The following is a 19,182-nucleotide window of genomic DNA, read 5'->3' as shown; positions in this document are numbered from 1 at the left end:
GAGCATAAGAAAAATGAGCGTGCATGAGAAGCAGAATGTTTCTATCAACATCTAGATTAATTTAAATCGTTTAAGTCTTATAATCTAACATAACACGTCTTTTAATCTTATCTCGAATATCAAAACTTTTTTTTTTCTGTTTTTGCTGTCTGCTGCGAAATGTTTGCCGTGTTGTGAAATTCCTTACGGTCCATGAACGCATCATGCGGAACGAGCCAATCAGAGGCCGGGAAACGTCAGCTGTCCCCGTCGGCAGATTCACGCTCGAGACAAAAACTCGCCGGAAGCCAGTTTGTCTCCGGCAGAGAGAGGACCGGGACGGAGCGGCTGAGGACATCCACACACCCACCCCGAGACTTTCAGCTGCAACTTTAAATAAAACAAACAGGAAAAAAGGTAAAACTCTGTCTGTAAAATTAAATATTTATTCTTTATTGTTGGCGCAAAAAAAAAACAAAAAACGTGAAACAAGTTCCGCTTTTTTTAAACCTAATACCCCCCGCTACGCAGTAATTATTTAGCCTTTTTAACCAATTATATTCAATAAGTTTTTTATTATATAAAGCTGTGATGTAAATGAATGAAACAAGCTGGCTGAACCCGTCTGTGTTTGTCTGTTAGCAAAATATCTCACGAACAAGTGGACGGATTTTAATTGAACTTGTGTAAATCTGCAGCTCCTTAAGGTTTTAAGTCACAGAAATGGCTCCAACTTAGCCAGAATTCCAGATAACGACCTAAAGTTTGCTGTGGTAGTAGCTGAGAGTGATCCCCAACACATGTCCTGGGCACTAAAGGATTTGGAGTCAGCTCTGTCTGTCTGTTAGCAAAATATCTCACAAACCACTGGACGGATTTGAATGAAACTTTCAGGGTGTAATCCTTGGATGTGCCTTTAAAACTGGTTAACTTTTGGATCCAACCCAATTCAAGATGGACGCCACAGCTAGTTCATAGATTTTGAGGTAAAAAATTGACGTGGTAGTCGATCGTGATGCAAACTGTCACATGAGACAAAATGTTGTTTTCACGGTCCAACCTATGTCAACATGAGACAATCTCAGTCTAAAACAATAAAATGGAAGGTGGCGGGCGACATGCATGCCTTGTTTGTGTCACTGTGATGTTTAACACCTCTGACAGGTCGGTTACGCTGAAAAGCAGGATGACAAATGGACCCTGGAGGAGTTCGGGGGATTATTAAACCTCATCTGCTCGGCCTGGGAGCAACGAGGATCGATGATGAAGGCCGTCCAAGGCAGAACCGTCCGTCCATTTAGGAAACGACTCGAGGCGCAGCGGGTCGACGTCAGGGCTTTCAGCTTAATGAGACACAGAAATAGACGGCAGGTGCTTTGTCTCTGCAGCGGCACACACCAGTTGTTAAGTTTTTAGAGGTAGTAATTCGAAGCTCTCTTCTTGAAACTACTGTCCAGCTGATTCCAGGAGGGAAAATGTCCTCCAAGGATGGACGAGCGTCTCATTAGCGTCAGATCCAGGTTTCTCTTCAGTAAAGATGGCCGATGTTGGATCAGAATTATGCAGAATAAAAGGAAGTTCAGTTAAACAGACAAAATGTTTGTTAATCCAGCCCAGCAGCTTAAAACCTTAAACTGGAAACATGCCGAGACGGCTGAGATGTCACTGAAAAACAGCTGAAGAAGCTCAAACAGCAGCTGTAATTAGCTAAACATTAGCTTTTAGAAGTGGTTACTAGTGAAACTGTGGTAATTAGGTAAAAGCCGTACTAGTAGCTTATAGCTAAAATCAGCAAAACCAGAAAACCAGCAAAACTAAAAGCTAAAATTAACAAAGAGCAAAAGCCAGCAATACAGTAGCTAAAAGCTAAAAAGAGCAAAACTGCAGATAATAGCTAAGATAAGTAAAACAGCTAAAAGCTACAATTAGCACACCTTCACTAGAAGCTAAAATCAACAAAACTATAGCTAAAAGATAAAATGAACAAATAGTTTGCTAAAAGTTAAAATTAACTTAACCTTAGCTAAGCTAAAATCAACAAAAAACAAAAGCTAACAATACAGTAGCTAAAAGCTAAAAAAGCAAAACTGTACATAATAGCTAAAAGTAGTATAACAGTGACCAAAAGCTAAAATCAGCAAAACTAGCTAAAAGTATCTTAAGAAGACAAAAACAGGCAGTTTGCTGAAGCGGATTTTAAAGAGAAAAATGTTTTTGAAGGAACTGAAGGCATCTCAGAGTATTTCTAATTTAATTTTAGTTTCTTTAACTTCAAAAGTTACAGAAAACAAAAGTGAGAGCTTGTTATTCCTGATCTAGCTGAACGTTTTGCTATGTGAACGATTAAAATAGCAGAATATTTAGAAACTTTAACCAGGAAAACATGGTTCTGATGGCTGACCCAGGGCTCTAATAATTATTAATCTCTGACAAACAGACACAAACAGAACACAAATCAGATCAAACATTGTGTCGAATGGGAACAATGACAACAACCTGATTCATTTAAATAAATTTATTAAACTTATTGATCTTCTTGGTGCGTGGTGTCGGAGGGAAACACGTGGCCGAAGTGTAAAGGTCACAGCTCCACCCCTTCAGCTATAAAGTTTATAGATGCTATCTGTGGCTTTTTGAATTTCCTTCTTCTGCAACTCGAGGAACCTCAAGGAGCTTTGTCTTTAATCGGCTCGTTTTTAATGTTTACTTTATTAAAATGTCTGCAGTTGGAGCAGAAAATGACTCCGCATCACGTCAGATCAAAACAAACGGACCGAATCATCAGAGTCGGCTTCACTGGTTGTTCCCGGATTCAGGATGACACAAATGAGACGTTCTGTTACATCTGGATAGAGAACTAAAATCTCTCTAACCTGTTTTTCTTTTTTAAATCGCCTCCACTCATCCTACCTCGCGTTTGATGCGATCACGATCTTCAATCGTAATTTAAAAGTTGTAACCAGCGTTGTAATTTAAAATGTTTGTTTTTATCAGAGTGAAACAGTGAAGATATAAAACAGAAGATCATTTATAAACGTGTGCAGCGGTTTAATGTCTCACCTACATTCAGCTAAACTCAGCTCCCGAAGGAGGAAGTGCTCTGTTGTGTCTTTATTTTGAAAGAAACCAAAAACGTGTGCGCTGTCTCGTCACGTTGCTCTGTAAGAAGGGATTTTGAGCACTAATAAACATTACCTATAACAATTATTTAAACTTTATTCAAATATTTCAGCTGTTAAATGTGGAAATAGTCAAATTCGTACTACATTAATTGTTTATTTTCAGTAACAGTTGCAACCAGAACATTGAAGTCAGCAGTTTGTGTCCAAACCTCTGCATTTATTCGTCTTCACGTCTGTCTCTGCAGTCATGTCGGCCAAAGCCATCTCGGAGCAGACGGGGAAGGAGTTCCTGTACAAGTACATCTGCATGTCGGCGCCGGTCCAGAACAAGTTCCGTTTCGCCAACGTGACGGCCGAGACCGACTTTGACCGGCTGGCGCAGGAGCATCCATGGCTGCTGACAGAGGTGAGAGCTGCGAACGGCGTCAGGTGAAGTCGGGCTTTTGTTGATTTAGCTGACTGAACACTTGGACCATAAATCTGTGACGTACGATGATCTCTTGCTTTTTAGAGACACTTAGGCTGGCGGCAGAGTGGCCATTTGGTGCTTTTTAGCTGAAAAAGCAGAGAGAATGGAGATAAATCAGTTCTGTTAGTGGTAATGAAGCAAAGTAAAAGCATCTCGTTTTCTTTCCTTATTGGTGAAGCTCAGCTGGGTTTAAAAGACTGAAAGAAGATCTTTACCTCCCTGACCATCTGCTCCTCATAGCTCAGATAGACACTGAAGAATAAAACCTAATTTAGAGCAAAATGTCTCCCTCTGGGCTGAAGGCTTTTATCAGGAAGGTAGGTGGAGGATGCGGGGGGGGCAGATCCACAGAGATGTTCGCTGCTGGAGAATTGATTAGGAAATCACATTAACTTTCACCCTCAACCCTCTCCTCTTTCGCTCACTGGCGAGCTCCCAGATCCTAATGGCTCCTCCGTCGTGAGTCATTCCTTTTATCGGACGGCTACACCGAGGGGGGGGTTGGATGTCGTTATGCTGAGTCAGCATTCATTATAGCAGGTGTCAAACTCCCTGTCCTGCTCCGACACACCTGATTCAAATGGTTTAATTACTCCTTCACCAAATCATCAAGTTCTCCAGAATAATATCCATAAATTATCTATTTAAATCAGCTGTGCTCTGTAGTTTTCCTGCTTTTATTAATCTTTTCCATGTTTTTCACAATCTAACTACTGTTGCATACTTTGTTTTATTTTAGCCACTCGTCTATCGAAACGTTCAGCTCCTTCAGGAGATGCTTCGACTTTTGTAACTTTTATATTTTTTTAAATGTTTAACTTTATTGACACAGATTTTGCACTGAGATCTTTTCACTTCCTTCAAAAGCACCGTTCTCTGAAACCTGCTTAAGCATATTTACTCTATTTTTCTTTTGATGCTACGTTTAGCTTTCAGCTACTCTTACTAGTTCTAGCTCTCAGCTAACATTTGTTGCCTTTAAGTAACATTTTGTTTCTTTTAGCTGTTAGCTAGGTGTTCTGTTTCTTTTAGCTTGTATTTTGCTCCCTTTTGCTTGTAGTTAGTGTTCGTCCTTTAGCTTTAAAGTTTCAGTTTCTTCTGCAAATTTCAGCGTTATTACTCTGTTTTTCTTTTAATGCACTTTTAGCTTTCAGCTAGCCTTTTGCTACTTTAAGCTGTTAGCTAGTCATTTGCTATATCTAGCTTTCATCTAACCATTTTTTTTGCTTTTAGAAAGCCTTTTGCTACTTTTAATTTACAGTTTTGCTACTTTTAGCTTTCAGCTACTCTTACTAGCTTTAACTCTTCGCTAATTAGCATTTTGTTTCTTTTAGCTGTTAGCTAGGTGTTCTGTTTCTTTTAGCTTTTAGCTTGTATTTTGCTCCCTTTTGCTTGTAGTTAGTGTTTGTCCTTTAGCTTTAAAGTTTCAGCTTCTTCTGCAGATTTCAGCATTATTACTCTGTTTTTCTTTTAATGCTACTTTTAGCTTTCAGCTAGCTTTTTCTCTCAAAAATAGTAATTGGACAGTGGATATACATCTACAGCTGATTGATCAGCACTGTTCAAGATGGCTGCCACTGCCAACTGACTGTAAAAAAGGTGGTGGGTGATACATATTCCTTCAGTTGTTTCTGGATTTATATTTATGACATCAAAATGAGCTTTAGGTGATTTTATCTTCTCTGCGTAGCGTTTTATAACCAAAACAAGAAGTCTAAATTAATTGATGATCTCAACAAACTCTCTGTTTCCTTTTTTCCTCCTGCAGAGACTGGTGGTGAAGCCCGACCAGCTGATCAAACGGCGAGGGAAGCTGGGTCTGGTTGGCGTCAACCTGGACCTGAACGGTGTCAAGGAGTGGCTCAAGTCCCGCCTCATGAGAGAGACGATGGTACGTCTCAGATCATTCCCCCCTCCATGTCTGAGAGTGAGCTCTCCTCTTTCCTTCCCCCTACATCCTTAAAATGTTGCAGCGATGCTATATATTTTTTCATTTTGTGTGCACGTTCCCTGCCAGATTCATATTTGTCTTAAAAGCTGTTTACTTCGTCGTTCGGCTGCTGGACCGTAAATCAGTCCAGTCAGCTGCAGCGAGCTCCGCTGCTGAACAAACGCTCGGTCCATCAATGCCGCTCCGAGACGCCGCTGTGCCTCATAAACCAGCGGGGAGTTACGAAGGAACCCCCTCGGTTCATAAAGCACCGAAGGAGAGTGTCTGTGTGCAGAAAGTAAAGCTGCGTCTCCTCACAGATTAGATGAAACTGGCAGTAAATAAGAATAAATGGTTGTCCTCTGAGAGGAACATAACTGAGCAGTGGTCAAGTTATTGCACTGACAAATTACCCTCATTAGTAGGTTATATAATTGACTTTCATGCAGATGATGGATACAGATTTTGCTTCTTAGATGTCCTGCTTCTTAAAATCATCTTGGTCTTATTCTTGTTGGGTTCAGAACCTCCTCTTTACAGTTTACTCACGATTTGCTTACAGGAAATAAATGCAATAGTTGCCATATTGCCCCAGTAAAATGCAAATAAATGGTGTTTAGTAAGCGGCTTCAGCTTCTTGAAAGATCAGACGGCGTTTCTTTTTCGTTCCCGGCCCCTCGTCTTCCTCCTCTTGTTGTTCTTGGAAATGGCAGCTCTGTCTTTCTCTCAGCCCGTCCCTGCTCACACTTTCTGCCCGTTGGCCTTTAACGGGGAAGCAGCGACAGCTTCCACTAAATGAGCTGTGGCTTTGCCTGCAGCTCTACACGACAACTTTTCCTTTTTTTTTATTCCCTCCTTTTCAAATGTCAATTTGTTTGGATCTACTTTGGGTTTATTTGTCATTATAATTTCCTCCCAGTAGCACATGCTGAAAAGAAATGATGGCTCGAGCAGTTATTAATAACCCATAAAATGACGTGCCAGCCTGTTTTCACTGAAACTTGTTTCCTCTTTTTAAGCAGCCTGCTCTTGTTGATGATTCACAGGTGGGAAAAGCCAAAGGTGTTCTCAAGAACTTCCTCATTGAGCCATTTGTTCCTCACAAGCAGGTAAACCTCTCATCATACATTTATACAGTGCATAAAAGGTGCAGTTTCTCAGTTTAAACATTTAAGATATGTGTTTATTTGCAAATAAATGTCTGTTAATGGACCTTTTTTTTTGTCCTTGTGGTCCACTGTTCAGGCAGAGGAGTTCTACGTGTGCGTTTACGCCTCTCGGGAGGGGGACTACGTGCTGTTCCACCACGAGGGCGGGGTGGATGTCGGCGATGTGGATGCCAAGGCGCAGAAGCTGCTGATTGGAGTGGATGAGAAGATCAGCGAAGAGCAGGTGAAGAAAGAACTGCTGAGCAAGGCCCCCAACGACAAGAGGGCGTAAGTTCGATTCAAAATAACTTCCAGTTTTCTGTTAGCAGTGGAGAGCAGAAAAACAGAAGTATTTGTGGTTATTTTACATCATGTGAAGAGATTTGAGAGTCGTCACGAGGAGCTGCAGACAGATGAAGTAAGAGCTGTCTCAAGCAGAGGGAGGAACACGGTTCCATTAAGCAAATGACATTTTTCCTCTCTTCAGTCAGCCCCCACTCCCAGTTTTTTTTTATATTCGGAGCACGTCCGTCTGTTTTGATACAGCGACTCACCCTCCCATCCATCTCCCCGCCGCCGCTCTTGTGACAAGCAGATCCTGGCCGCTCTCGCCGCCTTGGCTGACATTGAACCCCAGAAATGACTCCGCCCACCTCCTCCTCCCAAACTGAACACGGGAGGCTGGTTTTCCCTGCCCGCCCGACAGCGAGGAGGCAGAGGCACTCTGGGTTTTTGTCGGTCCGTTTTTTTTTTTCTCGTTACGGAGCCGCCGGCTAAACTGACAGCCAGACTGACCCCCCCGCCCCCCCTCTTTATTTTGACATACGACGGAGAAAACAAATCAAATTTATTCTCCTCCTGCAGAGAGCGTCTGCGGTTCATTTACAGGTGGGCTGTTTGTCATTCGGCTCATCCTGAACAAACCTGTAGTTTGTCATGTTTTGAATTATTACAGAGTTAACGGGACTGCATGTCCTCCTGTAGATGTAATTATACATTTTATCTTTCATGTGCACAAGGTAGAAATCTTACTCACAGGTGATTCATGTCAATTATTGCAAATATACATATAGTAAGCTCAGAATCCAAGGAGAAATATGCAGATAAGCGTCATGGAAATCATTACAAATTGTGTCCGTGCAAGATTTATTATATTTTGTGGCGTAGACATGATTTGAGGACATGTCTTTCAGGCTGTTAATTTTAATCTTATCATATGTAAGTGAAACATTGTATTTCCTATCTCTGCAGAGCGTTTTGTGGCCTTCTCTGAATCAGTCACGGTTCACTGAGTTAATAAATCTCACATGAGTCAGCACCAATAATAAATACAACCTGTTATACTTTGAAAGAGCACGCAGTAATAACTCCAGAACAAATAAAAAAAAGGCTCATTTTGATAAATTAATAACTCTTGGCAAGAAAATGTCTTCCTCTTCTTCAAAGTTACTATAAATTATCCACTGAAATATGATTTTTTTCATCAATTTCTCACTCATTTTAAGTACTTTAACTGTAAACAAGATTTATTGCACAGCTTTAAGAGCACAGAACCCTGATATTGTCTTTTTTTTCTGTCCAGAGTTCTTGCCAGCTTCATCATTGGACTCTTCAACCTCTACGAGGACCTCTTCTTCACATACCTGGAGATCAACCCTCTGGGTAGGTTTCCATCTCTGTCTTTGTAGAAAGACGTCCTCGCTTTATTCTCAGTGTCGTTCATCAATACGTTATGAGATTATGAAACTGGAAAAAGGACATCAAAGAGGAAAACAGCGGTGAATAATAAAACAAGATTCTGCTACATTTTTGCCATCGAGGGAGGAAATGATTAAATAATTCATGCGCTTGCTGTTTGATGAACGCATGAAGTAATTGGGTAAAAGTAGATGCCCTCTGGCAGCTGTTCGTGTTGTTGTGGCTGCGCTGCTGCTTTGAAATCCTGCCACTTCCTCCTCATATTTACAACCCCGCCGTCTCCTTCTGGGACATCAGGAAGGCTGTGGCTCACCTCTACCTGAAAACTCTCCTCTTAAAAATAAAGCAAATATTCATTATAAATCTCAACATGCTTCTTTTTTTTATTTCCCTTGTTAGTCGTCACAAAAGATGGAGTTTATGTGCTGGACATGGCGGCAAAGATCGATGCAACAGCTGATTACATCTGCAAAGCCAAGTGGGGAGACGTGGAGTTCCCTCCCCCCTTCGGCAGGGAGGCGTATCCTGAGGTGAGGAAGATCTGGAGACGCAGCAACAGATCGTTGGATCTTTATTTGTCAGCAACAGGTGCTGCTGATCCCCGACTATAACGAGCAAATTAATAATCATGATGTCAAACAGGACTCCATCATTATTTGTTTCAATTTCTCCCAAAGGTTCAATAAAACATAATTTTATAATAAAATCACACTCATTTTAATTAATGTTACAGGTAAATAAAGCCACAAAATGCAACCGAGGTCACTTTTTCACTGCTTTAAACTCCACTTTTTTACTTTTTTTCCAAAAAGAGATGCATGTTCGTACTGGTTCAGTCAGTGTTTTATTAAAGCCATAAATGGTTCAGACCCTGACTTTCTTTTAGAGAGGAAGAGGCTTTTTTTATCTTTTGGAAATTATTTTCTTAAATGAGTCAAATACCATAGATCTTTGTTAATTTAAACTTGACTCGAGAAAATGCATTTTCTTTCAAAATGCATCTTGAATTCTGAGAGCTGAGTGACTTTTCTAAAATTTCCTGAAGAACCTGAGTTGGTAAAGCTAAAAGAAGCAGAGCTCAAAACTAAAGGCCCCAAACACTAATTAATAGCAGATTTAAAAGAAAACAATGTTTTTGAAGGAATTCAATGTATTTCTATGGGGAAAGTATTTGTAAATGCAGAAGTATAAAAGTCACAGAAACCAAAAGTCATGGCATTCAGTTCCTGAATCCGCCGAGTTTTCTGATATATTAATGTCTAAAATAACTCAAAGTATGCAGAAGTAGCTAGATTTAAAAAAAAAGAAAAGGAAAAACAATAAAACAGGAACACAATAGTGTGAATGCTGAATGATGATTCGGGATTTAAAAGAAACTTGTGGCTTCAGAAACCAAACCAGCAGTCCAGATTCTACCTGTAACACAAGAAAAGATGTCCGAAAATCAATGAAAACAGAAAAAAAAAACCCTGCATGAATGAGCAATCCAAGCATGAATTTTATTCAGCTTGAGTTGTAAGATGACAACTCTAATTGCTGGTCTTTGAAAAATTAAAAGATACTTCTGATCTAATGTGTTTGAGACGGAAAAACCTAAATTTTTAGCACTAATTCATAAATAGACGAGTCGAACTGGCAGAAACTAATGAAATGTTTGCGTACACGTGATGGTTGCTCCTCGTCTGACTGTCTGTGCAGCAGAAGGTTCAGACTAATTGGGCTGCTGTGAGTGAAGAGTGGGGATGAGGAACAGCGGGGGTCTTTGATTGGGGGCTTTTTTTACCCCGAGCTACCAGCTGTGGCTCCGGATGTCACAAACAAGCGCTGACGTGTGTCACATCAGCTGCCAACGTTTCCACGGATGCTGATCGGGACTTTCTTTCTGTTTCCCAGGAGGCCTACATCGCTGACCTTGATGCAAAGAGCGGCGCCAGCCTCAAACTGACTCTGCTCAATCCTCGAGGCAGAATCTGGACCATGGTGGCCGGAGGAGGGGCCTCGGTGGTGTACAGGTACCCCGCCACTAAAAACTGGGATCCTGTTCAGTTTTATATTTGAATTTGGCTTCATTTCATGGTTCCACTGAACGTAATTAGCGTTAGGAGAGCTTCCTGAGTGAATGTGCAGACGCTCAAGGTGCTCATTAAGCTGTCTGCTAAATTAGATTCTTAAATGCTGCTGTTTTAGAGAGAGTCAGGAGGATTGGGTGGTGCCCGTCTGTCGAGGATGTGAAGCATGACACGCAGACATATCAGCCGAGACTAATTACTCCCAGTGTGCCCCGTTAACTTGTTTTATCTGTTTGCTGTGCGGTGGAAACTCAAAAATAAGCAAACACAGAGAAGTACATGCACTTGTGGTGACATTCTTGTCTCTGTGGGGCGGGGGAAATAAAACTTGCAGTGACACAATCTGTGACCTGGGTGGCGTCAACGAGCTGGCCAATTACGGGGAGTACTCAGGCGCGCCGAGTGAACAGCAGACCTACGACTACGCCAAGACCATCCTGTCCCTGATGACGAGAGAGAAGCACCCCGATGGTGGGAAAATCTCTAAAACCTCTTTTTATTTCAAGCCTAGAAAAATCTCCATATAGTTTCAATCTAAAACCAAAGTCTTTGATAATATTTTGTTGCAGGAAAGGTTCTGATCATTGGAGGAAGCATTGCAAACTTCACAAATGTTGCAGCAACTTTCAAGGTACGGTCCTACATGCATCTTCTTTCTTAGTACCCACCAGCATCACAGAGATTTGCTGCAGAAGCTGAAACTCAACTGTTAAAGCTAAAAGGAGCAAAACACCAGCTAAAAGCTAAAAGTAGCTTAAGAAGACAAAACAGAACAAGTGTGCTGAAGTAGAGAACTAATTCCTGAAGGAATTGAAGAGATATTCATGTATTTCTATAAGGGAAATATTAATAAATATGGTTAAATACTTTGAAAAGTATAAAAGTTACAACTCCCAAAAGTCAGAGCAAAATACAAAAAAAAGAAAACCGCGTGAATCTGAATCAATATTCACGCGATTGTTTGTTTCTGTTGCAGGGGATTGTTCGAGCGATCAGAGACTATCAGGCGCCGCTGAAGGAGCATGAAGTCTCCATTTTTGTCCGCCGCGGCGGCCCCAACTACCAGGAAGGTCTCAGAGTGATGGGAGAAGTTGGTATGTTTTCGTTTTTTTCTCATTTCATGTAAACTCATTCGTGATTGTCACACACCACGCTGATTCTGAAAACCTTCGTCTGCAGGAAAAACCACCGGGATCCCAATTCACGTGTTCGGCACAGAAACCCACATGACCGCCATCGTGGGCATGGCTCTGGGTCACAGGCCCATCCCCACCCAGCCTCCTGTTGCTGCCCACACGGCCAACTTCCTCCTCAACTCCAGCAGCAGCACGTCGGTACGACGCGCACCGACTCCGAGGCGACATTCGGTTTGCCGCGGTGCCGTGTCAGCTCTACGAGCGGCGTTAAATGGGCTGGAGGACTGGCACAAAGTCGGTTTTGGCTCCCGCTGTCTCGTTCTTTTAGTGAAGCAGATTATCAGGAACCCAGTAGCTCCTTTGTGTGCAGACATCGCTCTCACTCAGATAATCTGGAGTTCAGTCAGTCGTGCGATGCAGCAACCCCCCCGGAGGCATCCATTAAAATGTGCACTGTGAAGGATTTCAGCTAAGTGTGTGTGTGCACTTACACAGTTTTCAGTTTGCCTCAAATCTACAAATATATATAATAATAATAATAAAATAATGGAATATTGTTTTAATGCTCGAATATTGCAACACAGTCTGGAACTAAAACACATTTTTTATGATAGAATAGAAGGTGAAGAACAATGAAACTTGCTGTGCAGGTGGTGTTTCATAAAATAACCTGAAGGCCTAAGGCTGCCCAGCTCTTATTTGAAGCCTGTTTTTACCTCTGAAAGCGGGTCACACGTTAAAATCTGGACTTATCGACCTTTTTTTGTTCTCCGTTGTTGCTTCCAGACTCCATCATCCAGGAGAAAAGTCCCTTCTTCTGAAAACAAAGCTAGAGTTGAGGGCTCACCAACCAAAAAGGTTAAAACTGGAGCTGCTGTTGGTGAGAAAACACACACACACACAGGATTGTGTAGGGAAACACTTATTTTGACACAGCAGGTAAAAAAAGCTTTGTGGTCTTACAAGGTTGAGCTTAGGTGCTTTAGCGCCCTCTTTGGACAGCAAAAAGAAGCTGCATTCACATATTCTCTTACGTCTTTGGGTGAAGACCTTCCCTGATGTTGATGCATCCAGTTTTGCCAGTTTGTCGTACATTTTTGTGTCTAAATGTTTTCTCTCCTCAGCAAAGGCAACAACCCTGTTCAACAAACACACCAAGGCCCTGGTGTGGGGAATGCAGACACGGGCCGTCCAGGGAATGCTGGACTTTGATTACGTCTGCTCCAGAGATGAGCCGTCTGTTTCAGCAATGATCTACCCGTTCACGTAGGTTTGCTCTGCTGGCAGCGTGATTGCTGCGTTTGCAGCCTCTCGGTGAGTGAGTGTGTCGTGACGGTTGTTCTGCCCTTCTCTTCCTGTAGTGGAGACCACAAACAGAAATTCTACTGGGGGCACAAGGAGATCCTCCTCCCTGTGTATAAAAACATGAGTGACGCCATGAGGAAGCACCCTGACGTGGATGTGCTCATCAGCTTTGCCTCTTTGCGTTCAGCCTTTGAAAGCACCATGGAGACCATGCAGTACCCACAGGTGAACATCCCCTCCTGCATCATCTGAATCAAAGAAATATGTCATTTGATGTTGCTAAGCCCCTCTTTTCTCATCCGCTTTCAGATTCACACCATTGCCATCATTGCTGAGGGAATCCCTGAAGCCCACACCAGGAGGATCATTAAAGTTGCAGATGAGAAGGGTGTCACCATCATCGGACCAGCAACTGTAAGTTTTGCTTCCGTTCTCATCAGATTATCCAGGATCCCTCTGTGCTGGCTGTTTCTGTCAAAGCAAACTACACTGTGTGTGTGTGTTTTTGTTTAGGTCGGAGGAATAAAGCCAGGCTGTTTTAAGATCGGGAACACCGGAGGCATGCTGGACAACATCCTGGCCTCCAAGCTCTACCGTCCAGGCAGCGTGGCCTACGTGTCCCGCTCAGGCGGCATGTCCAATGAGCTCAACAACATCATCTCCCGCACTACGGATGGTGTTTTCGAAGGCGTGGCCATCGGCGGAGACAGGTGTGTAACCGTGTTACATGTGGAGGATTGAAGTGTGTTGGTTTGAGCTGCTGTGTGATGCTGAGCTCCTCTGCAGATACCCAGGTTCTGTGTTCACTGACCATGTTCTGCGCTACCAGGACACTCCAGCAGTGAAGATGATCGTTGTGCTCGGAGAGGTGGGAAGACCCTTTAGGCTTTGCAGTCTGCAGCTTTCATTGATTGCAACTACTCGTCTGCTAACATAATCCCTTACAGATTGGCGGCACAGAAGAATACAAGATCTGCCAGGCTATTAAACAGGGCAGGATCACAAAACCAGTGGTGTGCTGGTGCATCGGCACCTGTGCCACCATGTTCTCCTCAGAGGTAAAAGGGCAGATTTACATCTCAGCTGACTAAAGAGACGTTATGGTAATACATGGTAGTTTTAACAACAATTTTTTGAACTTGTTGCACTTTTCTTTCCTCGTCAGGTGCAATTTGGCCATGCGGGAGCTTGTGCCAACCAGGCCTCTGAGACAGCAGTAGCCAAGAACAAAGCTCTGAAAGAGGCTGGTGCCTTTGTCCCCAAGAGCTTTGATGAGCTGGGAGAGATCATCAAGTCAGTTTGTCATACAAGTATAATATTCTTCAGGACATGTTGCCAAAGCTTTTACAGTCCTGTTGTATTTTATTTTACATAGCTGTCCTGATGCATGCTCAGTAATCCAGGTAGATGAATCTAACAAGGTTGAGTCGGGTTCTTCTTTGTTGAAACGTTTCGTCTTTTATCCATAAGCTGCAAGCTAACTCAGTCTTACAAGCAGCACCTTCTTATAGTGAATCAACTAGTTGCTGGTTACACCCAAAACTAGTTGTTCACATGCAGAAGGAGGACCATCAGCCTAATGACAGTTTGTTTGCAGCTCCTCAGACTCAAGAAGTCTTTTGGATAAAAGTTGAAACGTTTCAACAAAGAAGAACCTTCCAGAGGACCTGACTCAGACTTGTTAGATTTTACATTGTTGTTTGTGTGATTTTTTTTTTTTTCTGTGCAGATCTGTCTACGATGATCTTGTTGCCAAAGGAGTAATTCAGCCAGCCGAGGAGGTGCCTCCTCCCACTGTGCCGATGGATTACTCCTGGGCTCGAGTGAGTGAGCCTGCATGCACCTTACATTTGTAAAACACATAAACGAGATGATAACTTAAATATTAAAGAGATACAGCCACTGGAAGGGCACTTCCTGCGTACTTCTGGTGACAGTTGTATCAAAACCCCAGAAAGAACATTAATCCATATTTTATCTGATTAATGGGTCATTTTTATATGTTAAACAATTCATCTGTTTTTCTCGGCTTTCAGAAAAACGTGAAGTAGAGGTTTTATTTACAATTTTTACGTTAAAATTAAATTCTTAACCAGTTCCTTGTACTCGGTTCAGTAACTTTTATCCTCAATAGAAAGAAAGAATCAGGATTTCTAATCTTAATTTCTTCTAAATTAGGACTTTTTGTTCAGAGTAAAATTAAACACAACTTCCCTGGTCTGGTTAAAAGTTGTTTTTTTTTTTGGTTTCTTTGTTTTTTATTTTTTCAAAATTATGAGAATAAACTGTCTTTATGTTTGCTTTGAACTGAAAATGTCTTAAAGTATTTGGTTACATTTCTCCCATGAATACTATTTCCAGTATTATGAATAAATTAAATCACGTTTCTTTTGTCACTTATTAATAATTTATAGTAACTTGTTTAACTGAATGATAAACTTGTATTATAAGTACTTAAAAACTGTTTCAATCCCACTTTTCGTGTTTTAAGTAGATAATATTTCAGTGAATTTATAAATCATGACTTTTTAGTTGGCAAAATCAGAAAGAAGTTGAGCGAAATCAGATATTTGAACAGCCGTATGTGATAGAAAGAAAAGAAGTCTGGATCGGTTTTCATTTTTTTTCAATTTATTTCAGTTTTTATTTTTTGACAGACGAACCTCCAAGAGCCCAAGCTAACATTTGAACTGTTTTAGTTTTGATAAAGATAGATAAAGATGCAAACGCTCCTCATAAGCACACAAACTGAACCAAATAACGCTGTTCTGAATGAGACTAACGTCTGCTGTGCAGGAGCTGGGTCTGATCCGTAAACCAGCCTCCTTCATGACCAGCATCTGTGATGAGAGAGGCCAGGAGCTCCTCTACGCTGGCATGCCCATCACCGAGGTCTTCAGGTCCGAAATAGGCCTGGGAGGAACTCTGGGCCTACTTTGGTTCCAGCGCAGGTCGGACCCTTGCATGGCTCTTTGGTATAAAGTGCTGCTGGGACATTTGCAACCTGCGTAACCATTTTCCGCCTTGTGCGCAGGTTGCCGAAGTACGCCTGCCAGTTTATTGAGATGTGCCTGATGGTAACGGCAGATCACGGCCCCGCTGTTTCCGGCGCTCACAACACCATTGTCTGTGCCCGAGCTGGTAAAGATCTGATCTCCAGCCTCACCTCAGGCCTCCTCACCATTGTGAGACGCTTCGATTTATTCGTTTACTGTGTTTCCACACCTGTCAAAAGTCCCCCATGAGCCAACATCTCTTTATGCCTTTAGGGTGACCGCTTTGGAGGAGCCCTGGACGCAGCAGCAAAGCAGTTCAGCCATGCGTTTGATAGTGGCATGCTGCCCATGGAGTTTGTCAACAAGATGAAGAAGGACGGCAGGTTGATTATGGGCATAGGACACAGAGTCAAGTCGGTTAGTCTTTGTAATATATGAAAGAAACAAACATCACCTAAAGAAAAAGAAACTGCAGAAAAACGAAACGGCTTGAACAGGCAATATTATCTTTCCTTCCTTAGATTAACAACCCTGACATGAGAGTTCAGATCCTGAAGGACTTTGTGAAGCAGAACTTTCCTTCCTCTCAGCTCTTGGACTACGCTTTAGAAGTAGAGAAGATCACCACCTCTAAAGTAAGGATCTAAACCAGTGGTCTCCAATCCTGGTCCTGGAGGGCCACCATCCTGCAGGTTTTACTTGTTTCTCTGCTTCAACACACCTGATTTGAATCAACGGGTGATTAACAGGCTTCTGCAGAACATGAAGAGGTGATTTAACCTCTGAATCAGGTGTGTTGGAGCAGGGAAACAAGGAAAACCTGCAGGATGGTGGCCCTCCAGGACCAGGATTGGAGACCACTGATCTAAACCTTTGTCTGCTTCAACAAATGATCATCACTCAGTTGTTTTGTCACCTGACCTTCTATTCTCTCTCCGCCTCAACCAGAAACCCAACCTGATCTTGAATGTGGATGGCCTCATTGGTGTGGCCTTCGTAGACTTACTCAGGACTTGTGGTGGATTTACACGGTCAGAAAAGGAGCAATAACAAGTTCCCATGCTCAAAATAACTACACTAGTAAAATAACCTTAAGTTTAAATTCTTTGTCTGTCACGCAGGGATGAGGCTGATGAGTTTGTGGAAGTCGGTGCCTTGAATGGCATCTTCGTCCTGGGACGCAGCATGGGATTCATTGGTGAGTTCAGTTCATTCATATAGTTCCAATTCACATACAATTCCTGTTATAATACAACACATATACGTTCATTACATTAGAAAATGACAATTAGTAAAAGTTATCTATCTAAGGAAGCCAGCAAATTGCATCGAGTCTTCACTTCGTCACAATCCCCCATCCTGAGCAGCACAGTGGTGACAGAAAGGATTGGGTCCCGTTTAACGTGAAGAAACCTCCAGCAGAACCTGAACCAGAACCAGAACCAGGCACAGGCTGGGCGGCCAGCTGCCTGGACCGGCTGGGGGGTCTGAGAGGACAGGAATGGGATCCAGACAAACACAGAATGATTGGTTCAGGTGTAGTTTCTATGGGGAGAAAGGAAAAAAAACACAGTTTAATGTTGACACCAATTACAAACACAAAGATGGAGAGCAGAGAGAGTAACTGTGGTCAGTTTGTCCTCCAGCAGTCCAAGCCTATAGCGGCAAAACTAAGGGATACTTTAGGAAACCCAAGCCAGCCCTAACTATTGGATTTATCAAAAAGGAAAGTTTTAAGCCTGGTCTTAAAAGTAGAGCCTCAAGGGCAGAAACTGATAACTGAACGCTCTGCCTCCTGTTCTACTTTTAGAAACTCTAGGAACCACAAGTAAACCTGCAGTCTCTGTTAGGAAAATATGGAACAATAAAATCTTTATTATATGACGGAGCCTTGTTGTTGAGAGCTTTGTGTGATAGAAGCGAGATTTAAACTCCATTCTGAATTTGACAGGGAGCCGATGGAGAGAAGCTGAAACTGGATGAATATTTCTCTCTTTAATTCTCATCAGAACTCTGGCAGCAGCCTTTCGGATCAGCCAAAGACTTTTTAAAGAGTCCCTTTTTTTTCTAGCTTGCTCCTAAAACAAATCTGTTAACTTTGTATCTCCTCAGGACACTACCTGGACCAGAAGAGGCTGAAGCAGGGTCTGTACCGCCACCCCTGGGATGACATCTCCTATGTGCTTCCAGAGCACATGTCTATGTAATCAAAGAGAATAAGCTGTGCCATGTGACCCATCAGTTCCTTAAAGGGAAGATGTTACAATTCTTATGGTCGTAAATTGTCTATTTTTAGTTCTGAAAGCCAAACAATGCTGCAGGTAAACAACTGTGGGAGTGAACAGGGATTATTTAACTTGCTATCGGTCACGATAAACGAAGTGCTGTTATTAATATAACATTATTGTGTTTGTTGAGCATGTTTGTCTGCATTACAGACTGTTGTGTCGATGTTTTACTCTCGTCACTGTGCCGTTTGAGAACACAACGTGATCCCGTACTGCAATAACACAGATCAAATACATCAGAAAAACTGTAGAGCAGAGCTTTATTTATGTATCAATGCATCAATAGGAAAAAAAAAGGTTCATAGAACTGTTTCATTGTGGCGTTTTTAACGCAGTGCCAGAACTGAACTGTTGGTCAGCATTTTGTGCCAAACTGAACTATAACGACTCATTTATGCCCACTGTCATTTGCTGTAATTGTTTTTTTTTCAATTATTTAAATGGAATAGATGTATATGAGAACTGAATCATAAAGATGTTTTGAGTTTGATTACAATTTGAATACTAAGAACAATATTTTTCATTTTGAGCATAATTATTATAATGAATCTTTGCATTTTTATTGTTTTATTTCTGTTATATTTGAGTTTTAAAGGTATTATAATATCTGATCTTGAACATTTTTCTTTATTATTAACTCTCATTCAGTGCCACACAGTATACATGTCTCTTATGTACATTATCTGTTCATAAACATTAGACCCAAACTATTTGAGCACATTTTTGTGGAGGGAAATAAAACATTTTTTGTTTGCTTTTGTCTCTAAAATAATTTCTAACAGTTCTCATGTGAGCTAAATGTGCTTCTGTACCAATGTGCTGTATGTTCACAACTATATCTGAGGTAAAAGAAATATAATAAATGGAATTACTGCATCGTCTTGCTCATAATGTCACTTTCTGTGCAAAGTTTTTCAATTATGGCTGCAGTCAAAAATACCTTTCAGTTTGGTTTTGTCTATAAAATAACAGGAGATACCTTTATTATTAACATCAAAGTTACTGATGACATTATTTTGTCCACTTGACCATTATTGTTTAG

At 41.7% G+C, this 19,182-nt stretch overlaps 1 protein-coding gene across 2 annotated transcripts; it reads left to right on the top strand.

Annotated features, from left to right (window-relative positions):
* The first annotated feature begins 275 nt into the window (after positions 1-275).
* On the top strand, positions 276-19,018 carry aclya (ATP citrate lyase a). Of its 2 annotated transcripts, XM_017429412.3 has the most exons (28): positions 276-396; positions 3,347-3,507; positions 5,339-5,461; positions 6,547-6,609; positions 6,746-6,936; positions 8,231-8,310; positions 8,746-8,876; positions 10,240-10,358; positions 10,750-10,886; positions 10,985-11,046; positions 11,392-11,509; positions 11,595-11,749; positions 12,338-12,431; positions 12,676-12,817; positions 12,913-13,081; positions 13,166-13,270; positions 13,370-13,566; positions 13,643-13,724; positions 13,804-13,914; positions 14,022-14,149; positions 14,586-14,679; positions 15,653-15,807; positions 15,891-16,041; positions 16,126-16,269; positions 16,374-16,487; positions 16,801-16,883; positions 16,974-17,050; positions 17,965-18,059. In XM_017429412.3, the coding sequence occupies exons 2-28, from the start codon at positions 3,349-3,351 to the stop codon at positions 18,057-18,059; spliced, it is 3,279 nt and encodes a 1,092-aa protein (XP_017284901.1). In that variant the 5' UTR covers positions 276-396; positions 3,347-3,348. The 2 variants fall into 2 exon arrangements, with proteins under 2 accessions (XP_017284901.1, XP_024864658.1); XM_025008890.2 differs by lacking the exon at positions 276-396 and having other exon boundaries at positions 3,349-3,507; positions 17,965-19,018.
* The last annotated feature ends 164 nt before the right edge of the window (positions 19,019-19,182 follow it).

This window comes from Kryptolebias marmoratus, linkage group LG12 (genome assembly GCF_001649575.2).
Source record: "Kryptolebias marmoratus isolate JLee-2015 linkage group LG12, ASM164957v2, whole genome shotgun sequence".
NCBI lineage: Eukaryota > Metazoa > Chordata > Actinopteri > Cyprinodontiformes > Rivulidae > Kryptolebias > Kryptolebias marmoratus.
Note: the sequence above shows the minus strand (reverse complement) of the source record. Positions and strands in the feature narration are given on the sequence as shown.